The sequence below is a fragment of the Ornithorhynchus anatinus genome, chromosome 2 (genome assembly GCF_004115215.2).
Source record: "Ornithorhynchus anatinus isolate Pmale09 chromosome 2, mOrnAna1.pri.v4, whole genome shotgun sequence".
In the NCBI taxonomy this organism is placed as follows: Eukaryota; Metazoa; Chordata; class Mammalia; order Monotremata; family Ornithorhynchidae; genus Ornithorhynchus; species Ornithorhynchus anatinus.
In genome coordinates, this window is record NC_041729.1 from 22,006,133 (window position 1) to 22,021,266 (window position 15,134).

The 15,134-nt window shown below is 47.1% G+C and overlaps 1 protein-coding gene across 1 annotated transcript in view; it reads left to right on the plus strand.

Annotated features, from left to right (window-relative positions):
* Nucleotides 1-3,662: 3,662 nt before the first annotated feature.
* The window catches only part of GGT5 (gamma-glutamyltransferase 5), a 53,240-nt gene continuing 41,768 nt past the window's right edge, over nt 3,663-15,134 (plus strand). Inside the window, exon 1 of the mRNA XM_029058469.2 lies at nt 3,663-4,236. Coding sequence (XP_028914302.1) covers nt 4,064-4,236 — 173 coding nt within the window. The 5' untranslated portion in view covers nt 3,663-4,063. The remainder of the gene's footprint in view (nt 4,237-15,134) is intronic.

Sequence of the window (15,134 nt, forward strand, 5' to 3'; positions counted from 1 at the left end):
TCCACCTCAAACTCCTCAACATTGGCTTTAAAGCAGTCCATCACCTGGCCCCCTCCTACCTCACCTCACTACGCTCCCAATACAACACAATCCGCACACTTTGCTCCTCCAACCCCAACCTTCTCTCTGTACCTCGATCTTGTCTATCTCACTGCTGACCTCTCACTCACATCCTGCCTCTGGCCTGGAATGCTCTCTCTCTCTCTCTTCATACAGTAATATTTGTAGCGTTTGTTAAGCACTTATGTGCCAGGCACTGTACTTAGCGCTGGGGTAGATACAAGTCGATTGGGTTGGGCACAGTTCCTCTCCCATATAGGGCTCACAATCTTAATCCCCGTTTTACAGATGAAGGAGCTGAGGCACAGAGAAGTCTAGTGACATAACCAAAGTCACACAGCAGACAAGTGGTGGAGCTGGGATTAGAACCCAGATCCTCTTACTCCCAGGCCCATGCTCTTTAATTACTTTCCCCACCCTCAAAGTTACTATGAGCCCCACGTGGGACAAACTGATTACTTTGTATGAACCCCAGTGCCTAGAACAGTGCTTGGCACATAGTAAGTACTTAACAAATACCATGATTATTATTATTATTGATGGCACATCTCTCCCAAGAGGCCTTCCCTGACTAAATTCTCCTTTCTTCTCCCACTTGCTTCTGCGTTGCCTTGACTTGCTCCCTTTATTCATCCCTCCTCCCAGCCCCACAGCACTTATGTACTTATCTGTAATTTCATTTATTTATATTAATATCTGTCTCTCCCTTGAGAGTGTAAGATCACTATGGGCAGGGAATTATATCCATTATATTGTTATATTTTGTACTCTCCCAATTGCTTAGTACAGTGCTCTGCACACAGTAAGCTCGCAGTAGATATGATTGACTGACAGACTGGCTAAGCAAGAATGAAGGTAGTTTTGAACACTGGCCACAAGAAAATTTCAACAGCATCTGCCCCTTTGCTAACACAGCTTTGGCCTCTACCAGGATACATTATTTCTTTCAATGAGTCCCTAATTCCAACAGGCAGGTTCACTCATTACATCATCCAGTTCATCTCTCTATCCTTTTCTGACCACCCTTCTCCAATATGATTTAGCTTGTTATCCCCCACGCCTGGTTAGAAAATGAAACCCCCTTGAGGGACAGGGATTGGGTCTAATTCCCACTTGTGAATTCTCTCCCATCTTGGCACATAATAAGCATTTAATAAGTAGTATTACTATTACTCTTCAGCGTAATTGCTACCAACGCAAGTGGCAGCTGGGGTTTCACAGCATTCTGGCTTAAAAATGGCTATAGGAAAATACCTGTCTTTTGGCAGTAAGTAGATTTAAGTGCTTACTCTGTGCAGAGTACCGCTAAGTGTACTAACCGGCCAGGTTAGAGAGATGCTGGACTTTTCTTCTTTCTCCCTCCCACCAAGTTATCCTCACCATTTTCCCATACTTTTAACTTCTACTCCCCAAAGGGCCTTCATTTCTTCTTTTGGCCTATTGACCTGTCCTTCTATTTCTGGGGGACTCTTTCTGTACTCTCTCTCTCCATAGTCTACTTGGGCCTCTCCACATTTCCCTTTCTAATTTTTCCATTTAATGTTCTTCTCTGTCTTACCCTGTTGTGTAACTTAGTTTCTTTGTTATTCTCTCTTTTTTCTTTTGATGGCCTCTCTGCCTTTTCAGTCAGTGTATTTTCTCAATCAGTGGCATTTACTGTTTGCTATTTGCAGGTCACTCTACTAAGTGCTTGGGCGAGTACAGTACAACAGTTAGCAGACACGTTCCCAGCCCACAACAAACTGAAATTCTAATCTTCCTCTCTCTCTCTCTCTCTCTTTCTCCCTCCCTCCTCACTCCATCTTTCTTATTCTGCCTCTCTCTGTCTCTGTCCCTCTCTCTCTGTCTCTGTCATCATCCCCCACCTCCGTATTTTCTCTGTTTCCACCATTCTTCAAGCAACTCCTCTTTCTGGAGTCCCTAAGAGGTGTGGTGGGAAAGTGACTTGCTCAAGGGAAGCAGCATGGCCTTGTGGATAGAGTGTGGGCCTGGGAGTCAGAAGGATCTGGGTTCTAATCCTGGCTCCCCTACTTGTCTACTGTGCGATCTTGGGCAAGTCACTTCACTTCTCTGCGCCTCGGTTACCTCATCTGTAAAATGAGGATTAGATCTGTGAGCCTCATGTGGGACAGGGACTGGGTCCAACTTGATTAGTTTGTTTCTAACCCAATGCTTAGAACAGTGCTTAACACATAGTAAGCACTTAACAAACACCATCATTATTATTACAGTAAGGATTTGTCAGAGACAGGATTAGAACACAGGTCTTCTGACTTCCAGTCCGTGTTTTTTCCATTAGGACATGCTGCTTCTCTAATGTCAGTGGCTAGCTATTTCTTTTCTGTGATTCCAGGGCTGCTACAAACCAGCCCAGTTTGGGCCTTTCTCCTCCAGGGTTTAGACCAGAACTGATGTTCCTCTGCAACCCAGTGGAAGGAGAAATTCTTTTTGCCCCTTGCTCCACTTCCTCTCCCCCCTGCTCCCAACCCCCAGGATTATCTGGGTCCTGTAGGCTCCTCCAAGTCCCCAAAACAGGTATGCAGCCCAGTGGAATGAGCACAGGCCTGGGAGTCAGAGGACCTGGATTCTAATCCCAGATATGTCACTTACCTGCTGTGACCTTAGGCAAGTCACTTAACTTCTCTCTGCCTCAGTTCCCTTATCAGCAACATGGGGATTCAATACCTATTCTCCTTCCTACTTAGACTATGAGCCCCATTTGGGACCTGATTATCTTGTATCTACACCAGCATATCTTGTATCTACAGCAGCACTTAATAAAGTGCTTGGTGCATAGTAAATACTCCACAAATACCACAGTAATAAGTGTACCTGGGTTCAAACCTGGGTTCTAGCCAGTAGGGAAGGAGTTCTCATTGCTTAGTGGAAAGAGCAAGGGCTTGGTAGCCAGAGGGGGCGCGTTCTAATCCTGGCTCTGCCACCTGTCTGCTGTGTGACCTTGGGCAAGCCACTTAACTTCTCTGTGCCTCAGTTACCTCATCTTTAAAAGGGGGATTAAGACTGTGATCCCCACGTGGGACAACCTAAATACCTTGTATCTACCCTACTGCTTAGAACAGTGCTTGGCACATAGTAAGTGCTTAGCAAATACCATAATAAGTTCTTTTCCCACTACCTTCTGCATCACCCTGACTTGCTCCATTTGTTCATCCCACCTCCCAGTGCCACAGCACTTTTGTACATAAATGCCACTTATTAATTTATATTATCGTCTTTCTCCCCCGCTAGACTGTAAACCCGTTGTGGACAAGGACTGTGTCCGTTTATTATTCCACCGTACGCTCCCAAGCTCTTAGTACATAGTAAGCACTCAAAGTACAATAATAAGGGTGGTATTTGTTAAGCACTTACTACGCACCAAGCACTGTTCTAAGCGCTGGGGTAGATATAGGGGAATCGGGTTGTCCCACGTGGGGCTCACAGTCTAAATGCCCATTTTACAGACGAGGGAACTGAGGCACAGAGAAGTTAGGTGATTTTTCCAAGGTCACACAGCCGACGAGGGGTGGAGGAGGAATCGGAACCCACCACCTCTGACTCCCAAGCCCCTGCTCTCTCCAGGAGGCCAAACTGAGGCGACTGAGTGAATGAAGGAGTTGAAATGCAAGCCAGCAGCGTGGAAACCTCGAGGCCTGCAGCCGAGCTCCTTGGAATGAAGAAGATAGAAGTCGGGCCGGGCTCTCCCCTGCGTCCAGGGGCGGGGGTTGCATTTCTAAACATGGATGTGGGCGTGGGATCCCCTGCCTTCCAGTAGGGAGGGAGGAAGGGAGGAGCCAGTGCATCCTCCGCTAGCTTCGCCGGGACAACTGTCACAACTGCAGCAACACCGGTTGCCGGAGAAACTCTCCCAAGTCCCAGATCCTGACTCGGGGAGGAAGAGGGAGCCGGCAACTCTGGAAAAGCTTCTCAACTGAGAACGGGTCTCCCTCTCCCTGTCTGGCATCGACCAGCCGGATTCCCCTCCCCGCTTTCCGGGTTTACCATGGCGTATGGAAAGCTCTGCTGTTTCTTGCTCCTGACCCTGGGAATTCTGGCAGCCATCATCGCCCCCACCATCATCCTGACTTCCAAACCGTCCCAGGCCCGGTGCCGGGAGCGGGGCTACCTGCACGGAGCCGTGGCTGCTGACTCGAAGGCCTGCTCCGACATTGGCAGGTAAGTGAGCATGGGGATTTGGGGCAGTTTCCAATCAAGAAAACGCCCTGCACGATCTAGGGACCCTGCTCCACAGCCCCCTCCCCTCCCTGCCCTCTCCCTGAGAGGCTTAGGGGATAGACCAGGGGCTTGGGGAGGGGGCAGAAGGACCTGGGTTCTAATCCCAGCTCGCCCACGTGTTTGCTGGGTGACCTTGGGTGAGTCATTTCACTTCTCGGGGCCTCATCTCGTCTGGAAAATAGGGATTAAGAGTGTGAGCCCCATGAGGGACAGGGACTGTGTCCAACCTGATTATCTTGTATCTACCCCAGCGCTTAGAACAGGGATTGGCACATAGTAAGCGCTTAACAAGTACCATAATAATAATTATTATTGCTTCCTCAGGTGACTTAAGCTTCGGCTGGGACACTGGGATTTGGGATTTCTTGGCCAGACGCAGCCACTGACCGCCTGGTGTCCCTGGGAAATACATTTCAGTTTTCTGTGCCTCACATTCCCTTTTTGTATAATAGGGATAATAGTCCGTCGTCCCCCCCACCCCCGTCATCCTCCCCCCTTCCACTACCCTCCTCTAGATGTAAAGGATAAAACAATAAACCAGGAAGTGCCTTGAGTTCTGAAATGGAACCATGGAAATTTAAGGTGATAACTGAATACCTGCAGACCTAATAATAATAACAATCTGAAGGACTTAAATAAAATAATATATATTTTTATTTTTAATTCTTACTATGTGCCAAGCATTTTCCTGAGCCCTGGGGGAGGTACAATGCAATCAGATCTTACACGATCCCTGTCCCACACAGGGCTCACGGGGGTGGGGGGGAACTGGTATTTAATTCTCCATCTTGCAGACGAGGAAACAGAGGCACGGAGAAGTTCAGTGATTTCACAAAGGTCACACAGCAGGGAAGTGGCAGAACTGGGATTAGAACCGAGGCCTAGTCTGGGCTCATTCTACCGGGCCTCACCTAGGTGGGCTTTTTCCCCAGGAGCTCCCCAAACCTTGGCCCTTTTCCTTTCCGCCCTATCACCCCATTCCAGCTCACCCTTGTCTGCAGCTTATCAGCGGCGGGGAGTCACCTGGACACCAACCAGCCAATCTAAGGCTTTCGAAGTAGCCACCCGGGGGAGACACATACTCTCTCATAGGCAGATAGAAAAGGAAACGGATGGACAAGAAATCAGCAACATAGCTTGTGACTGGGCATGTGCAGGAGATAACTAATGCCAGGAGAGGAGTTACTTCTCTTAGAAGAAGGGATGGTCCTGGGAAAGCTGGAGCCACGAGGACCCTAACCCTTCCATCCCACATGGCAGCAGGACATCTGAGGAGACAGGCAAAGCGCAACCAGGTTGGGTCTCCAACAAGATCCCAAACTCTTTCTGGATCCCATCAAGATCGATTGTTGCAGGAGATCCAAGAACCAGACCGTGTGGCTCTGTTGTTCGTAATGATATTGCCTTTCTTCCTCTCAAAGCCTAATCTCTGCCCTCTATCATCAGCCAACTGGGGTGAAGCTTAGCAGGAAAGTCACAGTAAGCAGAGGAACAAAGGCAAAGAAAGGGACAGTGCTGACGATTCAGTTTTTTTAATGGTATTTCTTACTCACTTACTAAGTGCCAATCACTGTTCTAAGTGCTGGGATAGATACAAAGTAATCAGGTTGCATAAAGCCCATGACCTATGTAGGGCTCACAGATCTAATCCTCATTTTAAAGATGCGGTAACTGAGGTACAGAGAAGTTAAATGATTTGCCCAAGGTCACACAGCAGACAAATAGTGGAACTGCGATTAGAACCCAGGTCCTTCTGCCTCCCAGGCCTGTGCTTTCTCCACTGGGCACATTGCTTCTCAGTGTGGAGTTCAGACTGGGACAATCCATCAGTCAATCAATCAGTGATATTTACTGAGCACTTATTCTGTGCAGAGCACTGTATTAAGCAAAGGGGAGAGTTCAATTAAGTTAGTAGGCTAGATTCCTGACCTCAGTGAGCTTGCCATGCAGAGGGGAAGACAGGCACTAAAATAAATTGGAGGAAGGGAGAAGGAACAGAATTTGAAGATATGTACATAAGTGCTGCAGGGTGTAGGGCTAGGAGTGTGGGGGTTGAATAGCCTAGTCCCTGGGTGATGCGGAAGGGCTGGAACGACAGTTGTGGGGAGGGGATGTTGGGTGGAAAGATGGAGATAAACCTGGGAAAGCTTCCTGGAGGAAATGTTTTAGAAGAGTTTTGAAGATAGGAAAGTTATCGGTCTTCTGGATATGAAAGGGGATGGAGTTCCAGGCAGGAGAGAGGACGTGAGCAAGAGGTCAACAAGAGGAGAGAGCAGAGGCAAGGAGGGGCAGCGCATCATAAGGGGATAGAATAGGGCAAGAGAGAGAGCGAGAGGAGAGGAGAACAAGCGTGGCCTAGTGGAAAGAGCTTGGGTCTGGGAGTCAGAGGACCTGGGTTGTAATCCCAGTCGTGCTAATTACTTGCTGTGTGACCTTAGGTAAGTGCAAAGATAGGTTTGTAGGGGTAACAATAATACAAGGCTCTCAAGAACCATTAGTTTTAAAGAACTTTAATGCAGAAGCTCACTCACGCCCCAGTTAGTTCGGGAAGGTGCCAGGACAACAGACCACAAGTGCCACAGGAGCACAAAAACTGCTCTCCCCCACTTCAGTAAGGTCCATCTTCTCCAAGAAGCCTTCCCTGACTAAGCGCTCCTCTCCTCTTCTCCCAATCTCTTCTGCATCACCCTGACTTGCTCCCTTCATTCATCTTCCCTCCTATCTCCACGGCATATATGTATATATCTGTAGTTGATGTATTTGTATTAATGTTTGTTTCCTTCTCTAGACTGTGAGCTCATTGTGGGCAGGGCATATGTCTGTTTATTGTTATATTGTACTCTCCCAAGCGCTTAGTACAATGTTTTGCACACAGAAAGTGCTCAATAAATAATAATAATGTTGGTATTTGTTAAGCGCTATGTGCAGAGCACTGTTCTAAGCGCTGGGGTAGATACAGGGTAATCAGGTTGTCCCACGTGAGGCTCACAGTTAATCCCCATTTTACAGATGAGGTAACTGAGGCCCAGAGAAGTTAAGTGACTTGCCCACAGTCACACAGCTGACAAGTGGCAGAGCTAGAAATCAAACCCATGACCTCTGACTCTGAAGCCCAGGCTCTTTCCACTGAGCCACGCTGCTTTCCCAGTATGATTGAATATGATTGAATGAATGAATGAGCACCACAGACTGATTTCAGTATCACCCTCGGCAGTGTCTCAGAATTACAGCGCCCAAGCCCCCCGAATTAATACAGTAAAGAGATCTATCCATCGTGATGTTATGACATCAATATGAGGAGTTGGCATAGCAGCTCTTATCATCTAAAGCCAAACTTGCAGGGCTCAAAGGCACTCCTCTCTGGCGGCTCTCCCTTCTTGCTGCCTCCTCCTCCTCCACCACCATCATCCTTTCACCACAGGTTCCTCTCGCACCTGGTGCTGAGTTGTGCAGGGCCTCTTCTCTGGGGGCCAGAGGTATTCGGGCTCCCACAAACAATCTAGCCTCCTCGAGTTAACTCTTCCGAGACCGGCACCTACAGCATGTCACTTAACTTCTCTGTGCTTCACTTTCCTCAACTGTAAAATGGGAACTGTGAGCCCCACGTTGCACAAGAATTGGGTGTGACCTGATAAACTTGTATCTACAGCAGCACTTAAAACAGTACTTGACACATTAGTAATCACTTGACATTAATAATAATAATGATTAGTGGTATAGGCCCAAGGAAAGGGTGGCATGGAAGAGAGAGAGGCAGAGAATGGGAAAGGATGAGGAATAAAATGACCACCAGAGAGAGGAAATATGAGAGGAGAAAAGGTTAGTAAAACAAGGGAAGGGAGAGAGAGTTCCCAAGAGAACAGGAGGAGACCTAGAGGGAGAAACAGAAGTAGGGAAACGAGGAAAAGGAGAGGAGAAGACAGGGATGAAACAGATGGATGGAGAAGTAGAGGGACAGGAAGAGAGAAATATCGAGAAAGGAGAAACTGAAGGGGAAATGAGGCGGAAGGATTGGAAGAGAAGAGATGAGGGAGATAGAAAGGCAAAGAAAAACCACTGAGGAGAATCAGGGAGAGGAATGGAAGGACTAATGGTAGAAGAAGACAGGGAGGGCCAGAGAAGGGGTACCAAGATAATAGTAGTAATAATTATAGTATTTGTTAAGCACTTACTATGTGCCAAAAACTGTTCTAAGCGCCGGGGTAGATATGAAGTAATCAAGTTGTCCCAAGTGGGGCTCATAGTCCCAATCCCCATTTAACAGATGAGGGAACTGAGGCACAGAGAAGTTAAGTGGCTTGCCCAAGGTCACACAGCAGACAAGTGGCAGAGCTGGGATTAGAACCCACATCCTCTGACTCCCAAGCCTGTGCTCTTGCCACTAAGCCACGCTTCTTGCCACATGGCCTACTAGTTAGAACATGGGACTGAGATTCAGAAGGACTTGGGCTCTAATTTTGACTCTTCCACTTACCAATCAATGATATTTATTGAGCACTTATTATAATAATAATAATGTTGGTATTTCTTAAGTGCTTACTATGTGCAGAGCACTGTTCTAAGCGCTGGAGTAGATATATGGTAATCAGGTTGTCCCACGTGGGGCTCACGGTCTTAATCCCCATTTTACAGATGAGGTAACTCAGGAACAGAGAAGTTAAGTGACTTGCCCACAGTCACACAGCTGCCAAGTGGCAGAGCAGGGATTCGAACCCATGACCTCTGACTCCCAAGCCCGTGCTCTTTCCACTGAGCTACGCTGCTTCTCTGATGTGCAGAGCACTGTACTAAGGGCTTGGGAGAGTACGGGAAGCAGCGTGGCTCAGTGGAAAGAGCATAGACTTGGGAGTCAGAGGTCATGAGTACGAATCCTGGCTCTGCCACTCGTCAGCTGTGTGACTGTGGGCAAGTCACTTAACTTCTCTGTGCCTGTTACCTCATCTGTAAAATGGGGATTAAGACTGTGAGCCTCATGTGGGACAATCTGATTACCTGTGTCTACCCCAGCGCTTAGAACAGTACTCTGCACATAGTAAGCGCTTAACAAATACCAACATTATTATTATTATTACAATACAACAGAATTAGTAAACACATTCCCTTCCCATTCCAACCTTAAAGCTTAGAGGACAAACTTAGAGTCTACACTTGGCAAGTCACTTAACGTCTCTGTGCCTCAGTTACCTCATCTGTCAAATAGGGATTAAGACTGTGAGCCCCATGTGGAACATGGACTGTGTCCAACCTGATTATCATGTATCTATCTCAGTGTTTAGGACAGTACTTGGAACATAGTATGCCCATAAATGCCATAAAAAAAATATAAGGATGGCGAGAAAGGAAAATGGATCAGAGAGTGAAGGAAGAGAAACACATCAATCTCTGTGAAGAGTGGAAACAGATAGTTCTTACTGTTCTAGGCAGTTTTCTGGCCGAGTTACGGAGGAGCCGAAGGAAAGGTTTTGGGAGGGACAGAGGTGAGACGGACGGGGCTAAAAGTGCCATTTTCATCAGTCAGCAGTGCTCGGTGGGAGGGAGGAACACTTGCTGCGAGTGACAAGAAAAGACCGATGGTAGGAGCAAAGTATTTTCTGACCTGATCTGGCATTGAACTTAATTGGGTGGAAGAAGCTGGGAAAACGTTCTCAGGATAGACGTGAAGTCCATTAAACCTCAAAAGTAAGAATAATATTTGTTAAGTACTTACTCTGTGTCAGGCACTCTTCTAATCGCTGGGGTAGATACAAGCTAATCAGATTGGACATAGCCCTGTCCCAGTTTTAATCTTCATTTTATAGATGAGGTAACTGAGGCCAGAGAAGTGAAATGACTTGCCAAAAGTCATACAGAAGACAAGTGGCGGAGTCAGAATTAGAATCCAAGTCCTGCTGACTCCCAGGACCGTGCATTATCCATTAGGCCATGCTGCTTCTCCGCTTTTCCAATCCTCTAATGGCTGCCTATTCCTCTCTGGATCAACTCTGACCAATGGCTTTAAGACACTCAGCTTTCTCCCTCCTACTTTCTCACTACTCTCTCACTGTCTCTCAGTCAGTCAATCGGTAGTATTTATTGAGTACTTACTGGGTACAGACCACTGCATTAAGCACTTGGGAGAATACATCACGTTTCTTGCCCATCAGGAGATTACAGAAGCAGCATGGTGTAGTGGATAGAGCATGGGCCTGGTCAGGAGGTTATGGGTTCTAATTCTGCCTCTGCCACTTGTCTGCTGTGTGACCTTGGGCAAGTCACTCAACTTCTCTGGGCCGCAGTTACTTCATCTGTAAAACGGGGATTGAGACTGTGAGCCCCACCTGGGACAGGGATTGTGTCCAACCCGATTTCTTTGAATCCACCCCAGCACTTAATACAGTGCCTGGCACATAGTAAGCACTTAACAAATACCGTAATTATTATTATTATTACAGTCTAGAGGGGGAGACAGGCAGTCAAATAAATTTTGGATATGTACATAAATTGCTGTGAGGCTCGGTGTGGGATGACTATCAAGTGCTTGATTAGTACAGAGGGCTTAGTCGGGGAAGTCGTCTTGGAGAAGATGTGAATTTAAGAAGGTTTTGAAGGTGGGAAGAGTGGTAGGCTGTTGTATGTGAAGGGAAAGGGAGGCCAGGCCAGAGGAAGGAAGTACGTAAGGCGTAGGCAGCAAGATAGACAAGATTGAGGTACAGTAAGTAGGTTGGCATAGGAGGAGCGAAGTGTATGGCCTGGGATGTTGAAGAAAATCAACGAGGTAAGATATAGGAGGTGGCGAGCAGACGATGCTTCAGAGCTTGTGGTAAGGAGTTTCTATTTGATGTAGAAATGGATAGGCAACCACTGGAGAATGGGGAGAGGTGAACTCAGCGTTCCTTTTAGAAAAATGATCCGGGCAGCAGAGTGAAGTAAAGACTAGAGTGGGGAGAGCTGGGAAGGAGGCTGATGCAGTAGACAAGGAGGGATAGGATAGATGCTTGGATAGAAGCAGTTTGGATGGACAGGATAGGGTGGATTTTAGCAATGTCCTGGGAAGGTAGAACCGATGGGGTTTGGTGCTAGATTGAATATGTAGGTTGAATGAGAGAGAGGAGTCAAGATAATTCCAGGATTAGGGGCATTATCATTATAATGTCACTATCATGACAGGGTTTGGATGGGAAGTTGAGGAGTTCTGTTTCAGATATGTTAAATTTGAGGTGTTGGTGGGACATCCAAGTAGAGATATCCTGAAGGCAAGAGGAAATGTGAGACTGCAGAGAAGAAAGGTCAGCCAGCTCACCTAATTTGATTTGTTCCTCCCTTCTTCTGGAACTCTTTTTTTCCTTTCGCATCCACCAGGGCTCTCCTCTCCATTTTCAAGGCCCTTCTGAAATCACGTCTCCACGAGGATTCCTTCCCTGATTAATTAATCTCTTATCTCCTCAACCTATTTTCCCTTCCTTCTGCCACTTGGACATTCCATGTCTCCTAAGCAGTGGGAGACTCAGACATCCTGTAGCACTTGGGTACATATCTTTATACTCTGCTGTTTCCTCCTAACTCTAATATGCTTCATTATCTGCTGCCCCACTAAATTGTCAGTTCCTTGAGGGTAGGATTCATATCTATTAACTCTGTTGTACTCTCTCAAGAATTTAGAACAGTGGTCTGCACAGTGCTCAATAAATACTATTTATTAAGAAAAGCTATTACAAGTCCTTGGTATAGTGCATTACACCCATTGGTCATTTAATAAATACTCTTGATTGATTAATTGATTGAATTGAGGTTATTTAGCCAGAGTCTTGTAAGAGTGAAGAGACTCATAATAAACAATTCAAGAAATTGGAGGATTTTTTTTGGATAGAGAACGTTCTCTAGATCCACTGAGTATAGTTCATTTTTTTTAATGGTATTTGTTAGGCACTTACTATGCCAGGTACTATTCTAAGCATTGGGGTAGTTAGAAGTAAATCAGGTTGGACACTGTCCCTGTCCCACGTGAGGCTTGCTGTCTTAATTCCCACTGTGCAGCTGAGGAAACTGAGACCCTAGAGAAGTGAAGTGACTTGCCCAAGGTCACCCAGCAGTGGTGGAGGAACCAGGATTCACGGGGGTAGATACAAGCTAATCAGTTTAGACAGAGACCGTGTTTCATGTGCGGCTCAAGTCTTCATTCCTGTTTTAAAAATGAGGAAACTGAGGCCCAGAGAAGTGAAGTCACTTGCCCAAGGTCACACAGCAGACAAGTGTTGGAGGCGGAATTAGAACCCAGGTCCTATGACTCCCAGATCCGTGCTCTATCCAGCAGGGCACACTACTTCTCATTTCTCTCTTTCATTTCAAGAGTCAGTCAGTGGTATTTATTGAGCCCTTTCTCCATGCAAAGCATTGTACTTAACCCTTAGGAGTGTACGATATGGGTTCGAATGCCGGCTCTGCCGCTTCTCAGCTGTGTGACTTTGGGCAAGTCATGTAACTTCTCTGTGCCTCAGTTACCACATCTGTAAAATGGGGATTAACTGTGAGCCTCATGTGGGACAACCTGATGACCCTGTATCTCCCCCAGCGCTTAGAACAGTGCTCTGCACATAGTAAGCGCTTAACAAATACCAACATTATTATTACAACAGAATTTATAGATATTTTTCCTTCCCACACAAGCTTACAGTCTAGACCATTAGTATTTATGAGGCACCTCGTCTGCTCAATGCACCGTACTATACAGTTAGAAAAAGAACTAAAATTGCAGTTTCGCAACTTAGATTATGAATAAGGTAGAACTTTCCAGTAGAGGCACCTATACTACATGGGAAGAGGTTATTGAGGGAGTTTTGGATCCTCTGAAGTTCAGGGGAACTGTCCATTGGTGAGGACTGCTTTGAAGAAGAAAGAAAGAAGCAGGTGGTGGAATGAGCTAGTCAGAAGTCCTTTCCAGACGCCGGATTCCATAGAAAGCCAGACCTTAAGCAGGTCTCCCCATTACCTCGAGTCCTAGAACAGCAGTATTGGAATGACCAACTCTTCAGTGCCAAGTCATTAGCCCCTCATCCTCACTGGGCGTGGGAGAGGAAACAGCACATGTTGCAAAATCTGTTTGTGTCCTAATCCACTCCTATGAGTGTTCTTTTCTTCAGCACTAATCCGGGAAGCCCTGTTGCCTGGCCTTTGAGACCCCCGCAGCGTCCCAGAGGAATCCCCTCAATTTTAATGTGCGCCTGGTGAGGATTGGAGTGAGGGGGTGAATGGAGGCTCACGTGCCCAGGAATTGGCACGGAAGAAGGACATGTGGCTTCATGTCCTGTGCCGATTGTGAAACCCAGCCCGTCCCAGAGAACCAAAAGGATCTTCATTTCCTTCTTTGTTTATATTAACGTCCGTCTCCCTCCCCAGACTGTAAACTTGTTGTGGGCAGGGAACGTGTCTACTATTGCTACGCTCTTCCAAGTGCTTAGTACAATGCTCTGCACACAGTAAGCCCTCACTACATAGGATTCATTGAATGAATGAATGAGTGAATGAATGAAGCTCCCCTCCCTGGAGTCTTGGGCTGATATGACCAGACACCCCGCATTCGATGGGGTTGTCCAATATCTGTGGAGATAATAATAATAACGATTGTATTTCTTAAGAGCTTAGTATGTGCCAGGCACTGTACTAAATGCCGGGGTGGATACAAGTTGGACACCGTCCCTGACCCATATGGTGCTCATGGTTTTAATCCCCATTTTACAGATGAGGTAACTGAGGCCCAGAGAAGTTAAGTGATTTGCCCAAGTTCATGCAGCAGCCAGGAGGCAGAGCTGGAATTAGAACCTGGGTCCTCCGGACTCCCAACCCCGAGCTCTATCCACTAGACCACGCTGCTTCTCCATTTTACACCCTGAGGGCCTCTATCAGAACCGGCATGGCGGGCGGGGACAAGTCCGCTGTGGGGATGGTGGCCTGGCAGCCGGGAGTAAAGGAGCAGGAGGAGGAGGGAGAAGCTACAGACCTTCCTTCTCCTCCTCCTCTTCTTGGCTGTTCCCCTCCCTCTCACAGCTGAACTGGCCCTTCTCTGGCCATTCCCAGAAGTTTCTGGCCCAGCGTCACTAGAGAGTCAGTGGGAACGACCGAGAAACCGCCAGTTCGGCTAGGGTGAATGGTGCTTGGGTGGTCACGGCTGGCCAGGGAAGTAGCATGACCTGGTGGATCGAGCACGGGCTTGGAAATCAGAGGACCTGGATTCTACTCCCGGCTCTGCCAATTGCTTGCTGCGTGACCTGGGACAAGTCACTTCTCTATGCCTCAGTGTTCTCAGCTGTAGAATGGGAACTAAATACCTATTCTCCCTCTTACTTAGACCGTGAGGCCCATGTGGGACAGGGACTGTGTCTGACCAAATTAACTTGACCTAAGCACTACCCCAGTGCTTAGAACAGTGTTTGACACATACTAAGCGCTTAACAAATAAGAAAAAAAGGCAGAAATGGAAGGCCAATCCATGAGTAGCCCCTCTATTTCACCCAATCCTCTGATCCCTCTCTTTTCTTTCTCTCCCCCATTTACTTCTCCTGCTCTCAGTCAATCATATTTATTGATTATCTACTGTGCACAGAACACTGGAACGAGAGCTTAGGAAGATGCAATGGATGTGTAAGCGAGATAGTTTCGGTCCCCAAGTAGTTTAGAGCCTAATGGAGAATTTGCTATCTCCGAGAAAGCAGGGGCGTTTAGAAGAAAGAACATGGGCCCAGGAGTCAGGGGACCTGGATTTTGAGAAGCAGCATGGCTCAGTGGAAAGAGCCCAGGCTAGGGAGACAGAGGTCATGGGTTCTATTCCTGGCTCCACCCCTCATCAGCATTGTGACTTTGGACAA